The sequence below is a fragment of the Lichenostomus cassidix genome, chromosome 1Aa (assembly GCF_008360975.1).
Source record: "Lichenostomus cassidix isolate B80296 chromosome 1Aa, HeHo_3.0, whole genome shotgun sequence".
Classification (NCBI taxonomy): domain Eukaryota; kingdom Metazoa; phylum Chordata; class Aves; order Passeriformes; family Meliphagidae; genus Lichenostomus; species Lichenostomus cassidix.
The window spans coordinates 50,805,093-50,819,076 of record NC_139480.1 but is presented as its reverse complement, the minus strand read 5'-3'; the positions used below and the strand labels follow the sequence as shown (position 1 = coordinate 50,819,076).

The window sequence follows — 13,984 nt, the reverse complement described above, 5'->3', positions numbered from 1 at the left end:
TTTGAACATTTTAAATACTTTGTTTAATTCCCTTAACCTCACTCCCTTTTTGAGGGACAGTAAGCAACAAAATTTATCTTAACATCTGTGGTACGAGTATGAAAACCTCCCAGTGGAAATTAGTCACAAATTGTAGTTTCCATGTTTTTCCTCAGCTTAGCAACTTTCCCTGTCAGCAGAGAAGGACAGGGTTTGCAAAAGCCACTATGAAGACAAATGGTTTAGACTTTAGCATTGGCTCAACCTCTCTTTGATCCCTAGGCTGGAATAGTGGATTCCCATTTCTGTGGAATTTATAAAGCTCAATGGGTGTACTTGTTAATTGATATTTTTCATCTAACAAGAGAAGTATTTAGTTTCAGATGTTGATTAAAGTGGAAGATGGCTGATGCTACTACCTTCTTCGGTGTGAATGAGAAGTGAGGAAAGCTACATTGTTTCAGGCCAATAGACTTCCATTACATTTTTGGGCTTAACCCAAAAGATGAAAGTTATTTTTTCTCCATTTTCTGCATTAATGAAAGATGTTGCCTTCCTCTTTAACGTTTCTCTTCTTGTTTTGATGAGTAATACTGCTTCCCACTAAACAAAGTCCACAGGAAAACGTAAAAATACATATACTGGTTCAGAGTATTGTAACAGACCCCTCAGCAGAAAGAGGAGATTGTTGTGAGCAGCAATGTATTTTGCAGGGTCAGAAACATTGCTCCTAAGATCCAACCCAGCACCCAGGGCTGCCAGTGGAGCTTCTGTATTGGATTCAAGGACACTGTGGATCACATTATGTGCTCACAGGAAAAGCAGAAAAGGGCTGGGTAGGAGCCTTACATATGAGATAATCATGATGGCAGAATAAACCCACAGCTGATCTGCTTTTAACAATATCCAAAACAATAAGCTACAACGTGCTTTTCAAAAAGACAAAAGTCTTTCCATCTCCAGCTTGCCCTGGAGGGAGGAGGGGAGAGGGAAAGGCGTAAGCTGCCAGCTGCTGAGTGTCCCATTACCGAGCTAAAGGGATCACAGCAATTACATCTGCTTCACCAGCCCAGCAGGAGAGGAGAAGAGGACATCCTGGCTCATGCAGATTCCGCAGTAACCAGGCACCTTGCCAAGTAAAAATCAGGAAATAGCAGTGATCAGGAAATACTCTCATTAGTAGACAAGGCCAAGAGAAACAAAGTACAACTTTGGGTACAGGCAGAGCAGTATCTCAAGACAAATAGATGTTCAATGTCAACACACACATCCCACATAAGTCCCTCTACTAAGCAGGGGCTGAGTCTGGATTCTGGTAGGACTATTTCCCAGCTGGTGTTCTTCAGTAATTCCCTTCCCTGTTTTTTTTATTCCAGGGTTATTTATCTTGTATTCTAAAGTAGAATAGGAAGAGTAAAAAATCAGTGAAAAAAAAGAAAGCTCCATCTTCTTTCAAATGATCATTTAGTTAAACAGAATTGATATAAAATATTTCAAGATGAAACACACTAGTTGAAAAGAAAAAATCTGACACAAAGGCACTCAGATGTTCAGTAGCAGTTTATACTTATCTGAATGACCCAGAGTGTATGAAACTTAAATGGGAACAAGTGGGTGACATTTACTTTAGTTCATCTCCTACTGGGAAAAAGAAAAAAGGAGAGCTGTACTCCCACAAAGAAATCCCTTTCAAGTTGTTAGCCTCATGGTAAAGATTCAGCTGGAAGAAAAGTGCGTGTCAGAGGCAAAGCAGAAGATTATCACTTACAAAAATATATCCCCAAAACAGTATAGTGACCTGATGACATCTACAACTAAATGTGCATCAGCCGCAGAAGATTTCACTCCAGACGCGATTTCAGTTGTGTGAAATGTGAGGTTTAGCAGGGAGCTAGAAGCCAACAGTGCACAGACTCAAAGCTGGAAGACCTTCTGAAGGTAACCACACTAGCATACACACAGATGACATCCTTCACCTCTTCTGCTGGCTGCAATATGCAAAGCCTCAAGGATTGCTTCAGAGCATTTATGAAACAAGTTTAGAAGCTTAAAGATCAACCGAGATTCATTATAAAAGATACAGAAGAGATTCTGAAAGATGAGAAATCCTTCTCCAGAGATATGTGAAAGGGATGCCATAATTATGTGACAACATGATTGAATCACTGGCTGTAAGAATCATGGGTGACAATCAGGATATTGTGAAGGATTCCAGTGAAAGGTGAATTTCATGAGACTTGGACATTTTGCTCATTTTCCACTGGGCACATCAAGAAAATAAAAAACCACACATAGTAAAGGCTGGTTGTATCTTGTCGTGATAGAAATCACTATACTGTAATGGTGACAGTAAATGCAACTATGGAATAACATATGGCAATTGTGATAAACTTCTCCCACAAAACTAACAGATTATGGAAAATTCCCAGTATTCACATGAATTAGTATGTTTGGAAATAAAGGTTTCTAGTGTCCCAGGTTTCAAAAGCCCCAGGTCTTCCAGATTCATAGCAGGTTTGGAAACAGCCATAGAATTTCTCACAAGGTCCAGAAATACTTCAATGATTTTTATCATTTGAATTTCTACCAACTACAGCTTTTCACGGTTTCTGCTACATGGAAAATGCTGATGCACTAATGTCTTAATGTGGTAAAACATAGTTTCAAAAAATGGGTATTTCCCATCAAGTGGAAACTCAAGGTTTTAAGTACTCTATTCAGAAAACTGCAAGTCTTCATGTATTAACTTATTTCCACTTATCTTAAGATCAGAACTCTATCTGAAAAAGTAAACCACATGTGAAAAGCACACATTTATTTTCCTAAATTACTTTCCTCAAAAGTGAACGAAGAGAGATTCTAGCCAAGATTTTCAAGCATGGATGCTTAAATATAGGTTCTTAGACCTAAATATAGGCGTTTGAATGAATGCCCTCATTTTCAGAATTGCTGAGGTCCTATAAAGTTAGTAAAATGAAAAGAAGTCAATAATTTTAAAAGTCAGGCCATGAATTTTGAAGTCTATTCCAAGGTGCCCATTTCTCTCTATTTTTTCTTATCATGATGTCTTACTCTTGCATTTCAGAACTTCTTATTCTTCATCAGATTTATGATCTGCTTGCTCAAGCATTTGTGGCCTTTTCTTTTCGAATAGCCACTGCCACAGAGTTAAATACAAAAATCTACAATTGAAAAAGGGAGTAGTGAACCAACACTCACTCTTCTCTTCTGCACTATTCCATAGCTCAATTGTTAGTAATTCAAAAGGCAGCTGCTTGGCTGCTTGGTTACACAGTTCTCTCTCTGCCACAGAGGAATTTTATTTTCTAAGAATATAAAAAGGTCAGTAGCCCAGGGGGTTTATTTCCAAAACCTGTACTTTATTAAGGGAAGCACAACAAGGTAATACCTTTTATATCTGTAACAAATGGTTACAAGAACTTCAAACAAGAATTATAAAAGGTGGTTTGGGAAACTTTTTTTTCCTAATGTCCATATGACAATCCCTTTTCTCTTCTGTGAAGAATTTGAATGTGAAGATCTTCAAAATTTTTTACACCACTTCAGATCCAGTATTGATGAATATACTCCCCAAACTTTTGCACAGATCTTAAACACACACTAGCTCTATCACTCATGGATCTTCTTGCTTTATGTTAACTTATAGAAGTTTTTGGAGAAGAAATAAGAGATTTCATGGGCAGATTGTTTTAAAGATTGTTTTCTCCACTATGCCTCTATTGTTAGAACAGCTAGAAAAACAAAAAGAAGTGTGTATTATTGATGCATTTATATGGATCAGAGAATCCAGGTCATGCTTTGTAGGTTTTGCCAGAATAATCTCCCACAAAATAGACTGACACATAAGAAAAGTTGGAAACACTGACAGAGGTTTTGAATTCTCAAATTAACTCCATTAAGGCAAAGTGGTCTCCATGGAATATAGCCATTAGATTATATAAGCTTTAATTACCAGCCAGTGTTGACTTGTGACTCTTACTTGGAAATTACATGTCATCCTTTTAATTTAATTTAGATTTTCATTTGGTTTGCCTTGTTCTACTTGTTCTAAGAAAAGAGAAGGGTTCATTACTCATACAGCATTCCCTAACGCAGCTTCATATCTTGTTCTTAAAAATGCTTAGACATATGCTTAACTTTTAGGGTGCAAGCAGCCTTCTTAAAACAAAGAGGCAACTTCATATTAAAAAGCATTTGTCTGGTTGTCTGGTTCTGTTTCCATTCCTTACAATCCCCCCACATCACTGTGCCACTATTGCTGTAGCATAGATGGAGCCTACAGCTGAAGAAGTAAATACAATCACCCCAAAGAAGAAGAGGGACTAAAATAGATGGGAAGAAAAAAAAAAAAAAAAAAGGCACAGAACACCAACCCAGTACTCGCTGACACAAAAGAGAAGTTAATTTTTTACGGATTGTCAGTTGACCCAAGTGCCAGGAACATGCTATAACTGTGCAATTTTCGTTTTTCTTTGTTTGCAAATGAAACATAGTGTTTAGCATGTCTTTGGAAAAGATAGGAGTACATTAGAAACCATTTTAGCTCTTAGTCAAGTTAAGACACCTGAGCAGAGAGAGAAATTATCTTTTCAATATGAAACTATAATTGTGGGCTGTTTCTGTGGCATTCCAAGGTTTACAATTTTCAGAAATGGAGTAAAACATTAAAAAACAATAATGTAACTTGGACCAATAGTTGCAAAAGATCCAAGGGAAGTTATCAGCTACAGAAAACTGCTTCAATCTTGAAAAAGAAATGCAGGTGCTTTTTAGCATACTACTACAAGCACTGCTTCCAAAAGTATTTGCACTTCATTCTGCCTATTTGACCCAATAGAGTTAATTTTTAGTGTTTAGTCTTTTGGTTTGGGAAATCTGAATTCAGGTTGCTCTCAGGACACAGTGATACGAGATTGGTTTGTGTTAAACTGGCTCAGAGATAATTTTTTTTTTTAGGCCTGCAATGGATTTATAAAATCTGTCATAATTGGGAACTGGATGTGCAAGAAAGGAAAGCAGGAAAGTTGCAGAGTAGCACTGAGTATTCATTCCACAAGCCTCCCTCTGTGCAGCGCTGCCAATGCATATTTATCAGACTGCAAACCCTGCACTATCCCAGCTCTGCTGAGTCTCCTCCTGAGAACAGACTGTCAGTTATGTCATACTGGGTGTTAAAAGCTGCTGGATTTTGTGGCTGGAGCAGACGTTCTCAAAAGACAAAACTGGAATCAAGCTCCTTTATCGCTGGGAATGAAACACATTTTTGAACTATGGTGTTCTTATGTGGAATCAACCACACTACCCCCTTCCTCTCCTTTTCCCACTCTGTGGAACCTGGAGATAGATATAGTTTCTCAAATGGTCTGAACAAGTAGCTTGCCTAAGTCTCATAATATATATATGGTATGACTTGAATCTGAAACTTGGTGTTTTAGGCCTGTGGAGAACTGAAATGTTCAATATGCAGGATTTGCTGTACATTCATGCAAGAGAGAAGAGACAGCACACTCCATCTATAGAAAATCCTGTCGCTTTTATCCTTAATGACCCAGCACTCCTGCTGTTTTGTGTCTCTATCTAGCCCTCTAGCTCAAAGTTGGGGGTGTAACAAATATGTTAATGCTCCCTGGGATTAGACTGATGTGGCCTCCTTTTCTCAGAGCTTTTTTATTAGAGAAGTGGGGATTTCCTACAGAAGTAAGGAATTCAGGTATACAGTTTTATATCAAAATGCAAGCTAAAACATGCCTTAATTATTAACCTATACAGAAATGCTAAAAGAAGAACACATCTCCATGAATTCCAAATAGATTCATGGAAATCAGTGTCTTACAACAAACACCAAGTGAGGTGCAGAAGGACAGGTGAGGAAAGCCTGGTTGCTTTGATGGGTCAGTCATTTAATCAATAGATTGCATTCAGGATGTGTTCAAGGAAAAACAAAATCTCTATGACAATATGTTTGGCAACGTATTTTTTTCTATTCTTGCAAAACTATATTTGAGACTAAATGTGGTGATCCTACAAATGAAGGAGCAGTAGCCTGACTTAGAGATTAGGATAGCAAACTTGTTGATAAGCAAACTCCTCCACTGGAAACATCCAGTCCTTTCAAATGTCTGTTTTGCTTGGCTACTGGACAATGCCAGCTAGGATGAATTGCCTGGTGCACATTTAGGGTTAGAAGAAGAGACATCTCCATGCCTGTTTTTACTGATGACCCTCAAGTCAGAGGTAAACTTGATGCTGGCATCATGAAGCATTCACTATCCAAACCAACCACTTCCAACTCTAACTCAATCCTCCAAATGTAGCATCATGACCTGTCTCCATCCTTCATTCCTAAAATTAAATACATCCTAGCAACTAAAAGAAGCCTTCTTAACAATCATCACCATTTCTGAAGTGCACACTGGTCTCCAAGATAACACTGTTTGCGGTGGCAACCAATGCAAGGAAACTTGGTTGTATACCAATTGTCAGCTGAGTTTGTTGTTTCTTTGTGGCTTATTCTGCATCCTTTACAATTGCCACTCCAAAGATAGAGATCCAAGAAAGAAGTACTACTGAAGCATGGCCATGTAGCCATAGCATCAACTGATGCTTAAGAAGCCTGTGTTTTCCAGAAGATAAGAAAGAAATGTCTGTAAGAAGCTCTGTCTCTTTTTTGAGAGTATCTTCTCTTTCTAGCAAACAATTTAATGCCTAGTGAGAAAAGCTAGTTCTAGGCAGGAATGGACTTAGATTTGTCTTTAAGTATGTTCTGAGCAAACAAGGGAGATAGGTTATCTTGAATGTACTAAAGTTTGATTAGCTGCACTGGACTTTATCTTGACCACCTCTGTTGAGCTCAGCAAATCCTTTCAGATGAGCAGTAGTGCAGGGCAAACAACAAATATGTTCTTGGCAGAGGCAGAATCCATCAGACTCAGAAATACCAATATTAATTAGCTTTGTTTTGGTTTACTATTTTAATTAATTGTTATATAATAATTTAATTACATAGCAGAATTATTTTTAAATTTGCTAATTGCTCAGATAAGTGGCTTACATAAAACAGGGACATTTCCTTTAAGGAACACAAAGAGAGGCTGTTTAAACTTTTGAGCTGTGAGATTCCTATTATTTGCAGACCATTTGGAAACACTGAGATTAAAGTCTTCTCAAAATGGATGCAAGTACTAGGATAGAAAAACAAGGAGAAGCTAACCAGTAGGATAACTCGTGTCACCACAAAAATGCAGCTTTCCATGAAACCTCTTAGAAACAACAATCAAAATAGACAAAACCTCCACATGTCCTTGCAATATAAAGCCAGTTTACACTGAATAATTCAAACTTCTAATTGGAAATAGATATAGTTTTAACATTTAACAGAATTTTAACATTCAGAAAAAATCTGCACAGAGAATGGCACAGATTTTTACTGGTTTGGGTTTTTTTTTTCTTTTGTTATGCTTATTTTAGCATTGTTTTTCTGGTCCTACCCCTCTCATCTACCATGAACATGCTACTTCTCAAAAGACTTGCAAAGACTATGTGTTGATAATGGAAGTTGCTCTCCCATTTTAAACAGTACTTACTGAGTTTTTCCATATCCATATTTTCCATATGGGAATCTATTCTATTTTGTGAAGCTTAACAAAAATGATAAAACAGTGTACTAAAACCATTGTCAGGGACTGATTGCTAAGGCTTCCAGCAGAAGACTGAAGGCAAACCTAAAGAGCAAAGATGCAAGAAGATATGACCACATGATATGAACAAGAATCATTCACCCTTTCATAAAATTGCCTTTCAAATAAAGCAGCATATTGAAACTGCCTCCTTAGTAAGTTGTTGTACTGTAAGCGTGTTTTATTTCTCCATTTGTCCTTTTGGAGTCAAACAGTCTGATCACTTCCCTATTTTAATCCACTTTCTGCAACATTATTGGAAAGCATCTCTGAGAGACATTTCTAAACTGGACAAGGGATATACACACACACCCACACATACTTCAGTGTGAATTCTCTTCTTCTGGAGTTGCTGTCTATTAAGGGATTTGATTATTTTGTTTTTGTTGTACATTTATGCCTCTCCACTTTGGGAGCTAACTGTGCTAAAACCAGGTTGCAAAACCTTCTGAGGGGCTGTACACAGCCATTCCAAAGCCAGAATAAACCATCTGAATTTCATTAAACAATATATACTTACTGTAACAGCAGGTTTACTTCAAAAATGAGTGTCAAAATTGGAAGCTGGGATAGTCAAGCAACCAGTGTGAATTTATCATCTACACCTGCACCATAAACTGATACCAGATACAGGCTAAATGAATACAACACTGTTATTACCATTATCATTATTTTACAGCATTCAGGAGCGTGCAGATGCTTTACAGTGAAGATAGATACTGTCCCTATTCCCACAATGAACCTGGGGTAGCAGGTGGATCTCTGATCACTCTAATTCACTGTAGAAATCTTCACACAGGTCCATCTATTTGTGATTTTTATTTTGTGGAAATCTTCACACAGGTCATAAATTTCATGCTTCATTCCTTAAAATGAAAAAGGAACTAGGGAAGGGAATCCGACTTTATTTTGAAGTAAGAGAGTAGATCTAGAAAAAGCTCACTTAGTCATGCTCAGATATATAATATACAACAAAGAAAGAAAGTGACCTTTACCTGTGAAATAAGACAGACTTGACAAGTGTGACAACATCCCGACTGGCATTGTACCCTGCACAGACAATGGCAACGTGGATAGTCTGTGGGAGAAAAGGAACAAAAAGAACAAAAATTAAAGCCTGCTCCTGTGTTCGTCACTCCACAAGGAGCGCACACACATGACACTGCTGTTGTTTAGTGCTGCAATTGTTAGAGATTTGAGTGGGTGTTTTGCAGCTGTTTGCAGCCCACTTGAGGCAGTTTGTTAAAAACATCTTAATTGAGTTATAGCACCATCATCATTCCAAAGTCGTTACTATCCCTACAATACATCAGATCTTTGAACAAAATTGCATTGACTAGGTAAGACATGTGTGCATAAATGTACACACAACCTCCCCAAGCAAGCAGCACACAAAATTCTGAGTATGCAAACATGCAGACATTTTTCATCTGAACTAAAGTTTAACATTTTATCTGATAATTAGAAGCAGATATGATTTCAGAAATGTTGTGTTATTTCTGTCTTTATGCACAGCCACTAAGGAGACGGTGAGCAAGCTCTCATGGATGAACATGACTGTGACAATCAGTTTGCCAGGGCTGGATGCATCCCAGTGCCATGATGGAACACAAGCTGGGAAGGTAGGTAGCCACCTCCCTGCCTGTGACTACCAGTGTGGGCAGCATTCATGTGAAGTTAAACACAACCCCCACAAACACCTTCTCTCCACCTCACAACACTGGTGAGTTATATCATATTCTGTGCCTTTTTACCTCCCTTTTAACATGAGGCAAAGGTTTCCCCATCTCTTCAGGAGGAAAGGGAAAATTGAAAGGCGCTACGAGTCATTATTTAGGCAGTAAGTACTAGTCTGAAAAATGCTACTACGTTACTCTGCTCTGCTTTTAGAATTAGCCATTTCTATTCCCTAGGGACAGAAAAAAAATAATCCCAGCAAGTTTTGACTCCAGGTTCTGTAATCTTCTGTTTCTTAGTGGTCACAGAAATGAAGCAGAGTTCACCATGCTGTCAGCACAAAGCTGCCATTGGGGACACAGCTGTGAAACTGCAGGGAAGCCTCATTTGGCTTCCATTTGAAGCTTGGTTAGCTGGTTTCTCACACACACAGCTCTCATTTTCCACAGAATGCCCACTATGCTGAGAACAAATGAGGAATTCTGCCTCCTCACATAGTCATAGATTCCCAAAGCCTGGCTTGTAATAGAAGCACACTTAGACAAGAAGTGGCATGTGGTGGGCACATCTGAAGAGTCCACAGCCCCATCCATTAAAATCACCTGGTACAGAGCACAATTTGGATCATACAACTGCCAAGCGGCTGTGCCACTGTAGAAAGTCCACATGAACATCACAGCTGCCTCCAGCCCTAGTGTGCTTCACAAGCTCAGGCATATTTAAGATCTGATGTTTTAGGAGGACTTGAATTAATAAGACAACTGTCTGTCCAGAGAGGTGTGAGAAATAAAAAGATCCTGCTGTACATTTTGGCAACAGCTCTGTGAGGTATTAGCACTTTATATTAAGGTCAATGGGAGCTGAGCATGCTCAACACTTGGCAAAAATTGATTGTGTTTCTCTCCTTTGGTAAGAGGGGAGAACAGAGGCTGCTTATTAAAGACTTTTATTGCAGAAGGAGTTTGTACTGTACTCATCAGCATGGGTTCCTGTGGGTGCACTGATTCCTGATCCTGCACATACTGCCTCCTCTCTGTCACCTGCTCCTTCTCAGAATTTTGGAAGACCAAAGATCCTTCCCCTCAGTGCCAATTAAAATCAAATTAACTGAGAATAGTTTCATCCTCGCTTTAAAAGTTTCACCTAAAGGCACTGGACCAGACACAAACATTTTAGGGGTTTTCACAGAAGAACCAGACATTTTCACAGAATGCCAACATCATTTTATGATACCTATACTTGCCAGAAAAGCTCTCCTCAAAGGCTCTCTCTCTACAACTCCTCTCCAAATCAGAGTTTATTCTGTCAAGGACTTGCCCACATCTGTTGTCTTTTTACTAAATCAGTTTGTTTCAGAATTGAAAGCATGCATTCCTTGCTGTATTCTAGCAGCTGCTGTTGCCTTGGATGCTGCTTCAGCCAGGACACAGTGAGGGCAGCACTTGCTACTCTTCTGAATGCTTTTTCTCCAGCTCAGAGACACAGGCATCCATGTACCTTCTGCTCAGTCCCTCTGTGGTGTTTGATATTACATATCACTTCTATTCCTGCCTGTAATCAGTTATACAGAAGAGCAATAATCCTCCAAGAGAACAGAAATCTAGACCTTTTCTTCTCAAGTTTTTGCCTGCAGCATGCTGCAAGACTATTCCTCTCCTTTCCCTGATTCACTTTCCTCGCTCTCATTGTTTAACTGTTAAACAAAGTCAGTGGAAAAACACATAGGCTAAAATGAAGTCATCAACCTGAACTATCTGCAGATGTTTGCATCCTAAGGAAAAAAACATTATTCCCAGTTTTCTCCACATTCGTTCCACATGCACGTTTGATTGAGAGCAGCTGGCTGAACCCAGATTCTGGCAAGACAGGGCAATAGTGTCTGGAAGAAGCACTTAAAAGAACTTGCACCCTCCTGAGCATACTACTGTAAGCTTCACCTCTCAGGTTTTGAACACTGTCACCTCTCTCAAACTCCTCTTTTCCATCTGCAGATGCCTAGCAGACTCTATCCCCCATCCCACCAGAACCAGCCTCTGTGATCCACACAACCGCCAGGCTCAATGACTGCAGCTAACACCACGGAGTGAAGCCACACAACCAACTTCCACAGCAAGTGTCAGCCTGCCTGTTTGGCTCAGCATGTCCCACCAAACTCCTCACACCAAGGCTCTGCATGCTACACTTGTCCCTTCACTGCTGTCATTCCATGATAGTTTTAGACAATTCTGGTCACACTCTGGCCTGGGTATCCAGAAGTCACTGCAGGACCAAACTGAGTGCAAAGGGAGTTTAAGTCATACCAAGGTGCATATTAACATAGTTCAGAAACCTTTATTTCAGCCACTACACACCAGGAAAAACTGCTTCTAAATGCAATATATATTCTGGGATAGTATTAATGTGAAGAAAATATCCAAAACCACACAAAGAACTGGGATTTAGATCCTGTACTGATGAGGAGTATACAGTGCCTAGATGAACATATGCAATAATTTTTCCTCCTTGGGCTACTTTTTGGAATGATGAAAAATAATGATTTTTAAAAACCTCTAGTTAGTCCTTATAATTAAAAGTAATCTTTGGTAAGACATTTCATACTTCAATAATTTTCCAGTAGGCTTCCCAATGTAGATATTTAATCCTTCATAAGTAATTGCTGAATGTGATTAAGAGATATTAAAAGTATGTAACAAAATGCTTGTGTTTGTTTCCAGGTTGGTTTTTTTTTCCCCCAGTGGCAGATAACATCTGCTTCACATGTGTTACACTGCTGAAGTTGGTGAGGACCTGTTCTTGATGGCTGTGGAGCACTTCACACTTAACCCTATTGAACAACACTGTTGAGAACAGTAACAATACAAATATGCCTGTAAAAATGCTTCAAATGTTAAGTATTTTGCTAACCCACTAAAGGATACACTGCTAATTACCAATTTCTAAATACATAATCTCTTTCAAAAATATTTATAAATGCACACTCAAGTAAATGCTCAGTTTATGAAGGTACAAGCTAGAAAGACACTGGCATAACACTAAGAAAGAAGCATATAATTTTGTTAGCTTTCACTGGCATTATGCTCTCCTTCTGAAGCCTGTTAGTGCTGACATCTTTGTAAGGACGATGCTTACTTATATTTCCAAGGTTTATGTTAAAATTGTCTACTACTGGGAAGGCATGACAGGCATCTGCTCCCTCCAGGGAGAAGCCCCTTGTCTGGGTGTCTGATTTTTTCCTTGCAGTATAACGCTGGTCCATTTTACAATATCAGAAGAGCTCTCTTGTGATGCAACAGAGCAGCAAGCTGTGGCTGGAATGCAACAAACCCACAGCTATTTGATATACATCACAATTATTATCACATAGATTAAGCTTTATCAGAGATTTAATGTTCATTCATTGCAACTGCATTTTTAAATGTTTTAATCACCATTAAAGACCATCACAAATTAGATTCTGAAATGTTATCGTCAGTAAATCTCTAAGAACAGTCTCAATGAAATGAGCAACCTATGCCCAGCACTCATAGTCTCCCCCAGAGCCACAGTCTTCTTCTTAAGGACTTGTTTTTCACTATCCAATTTGTTGACTCTTGCTGTGATATATTCCAGGGTCAGAAGCAAACAGATTTTGTTTATACATCTGAAACACTGAAAAAACCAGAGGGTGAATGGTGTCAAGATGTCACTCACACACAGGCCCAGAATCTACACTAATAGGATAAATGACGAGACCCTTGGACAATCTGATAGTAGGGAAGTTTAATTTTAACTTCCATTCCTGTAACTGAATTACTGAGTGAATTCCTTAAGAAAAGAGTAAGCAGTTAATTTGAGATCAAAATAGTGTGCTATGAAATAGGGAGATGGCAAACAATGTGAGATTTCGTATTTTACATAAACATTGCCTCCAGCAGAGTGCTAAACCCCACTGAGCAAGTCAACTCATTGGCAAAACACATTACAAACTCTAAGGCCAAATAAACTATCCCTACTTTAAGCTACTATTTTTGTGTCCCAGATTGGTTGGTACATTGAACAGCCAAGAACTGAGATTCAGCTCATCACTCCTTGATATAATAATAAGAGAAAAGTGAAGTTTGCTGATTGATGGTCTGATTAAAAGAAATGTCAAAAACCTCACAGAGAGGAAAATCAGACCCTCATTATCTGGAGGAGTGAAAATGAAAAACAAAAACCCCCCTTTCTCTCTCCTTATGATAATGTTGCTTCCTTTTTTCTACACTGATGGACAAAGATATCCAACTGGAAAGCAGCAATTCATTTTCAAACTCTATTTGATATTTTCCCATTCAATAGAATTTATCTGAAGAGATAATTAGGATTTCTTTTTCCTCTCCCACTAATTTCCTTTCAACTTTTATCTTCCAAGTGGCAGAAAGCAAGATAAAAGGTGATATGGTATCACCCTCTTTGTAGAAATAAATGGAGGAAGTTATTTTTGATAACTTTATCAGCTGAGATTGGCACAAGGCCTTTGAGTGAGACCTTCTGTTTTGGATCTATCCATATTTGGACTTGTCATCATTCAGATATCTGACAACTAAGTATCCGGATGACATCCGTAGAAGTACTGACATAAAATGGGGAAAACCAAACCAAACCAAACCAAA

General features: G+C 38.6%; 1 protein-coding gene across 3 annotated transcripts in view; it reads right to left on the bottom strand.

The window, feature by feature from the left end:
* The window catches only part of LARGE1 (LARGE xylosyl- and glucuronyltransferase 1), a 347,716-nt gene that overhangs the window by 131,283 nt on the left and 202,449 nt on the right, over positions 1-13,984 (bottom strand). For all 3 annotated transcript variants that reach the window (XM_085048913.1, XM_085048911.1, XM_085048912.1), the window contains one exon: positions 8,672-8,754. In XM_085048913.1, coding sequence (XP_084905039.1) covers positions 8,672-8,754 — 83 coding nt within the window. The remainder of the gene's footprint in view (positions 1-8,671; positions 8,755-13,984) is intronic.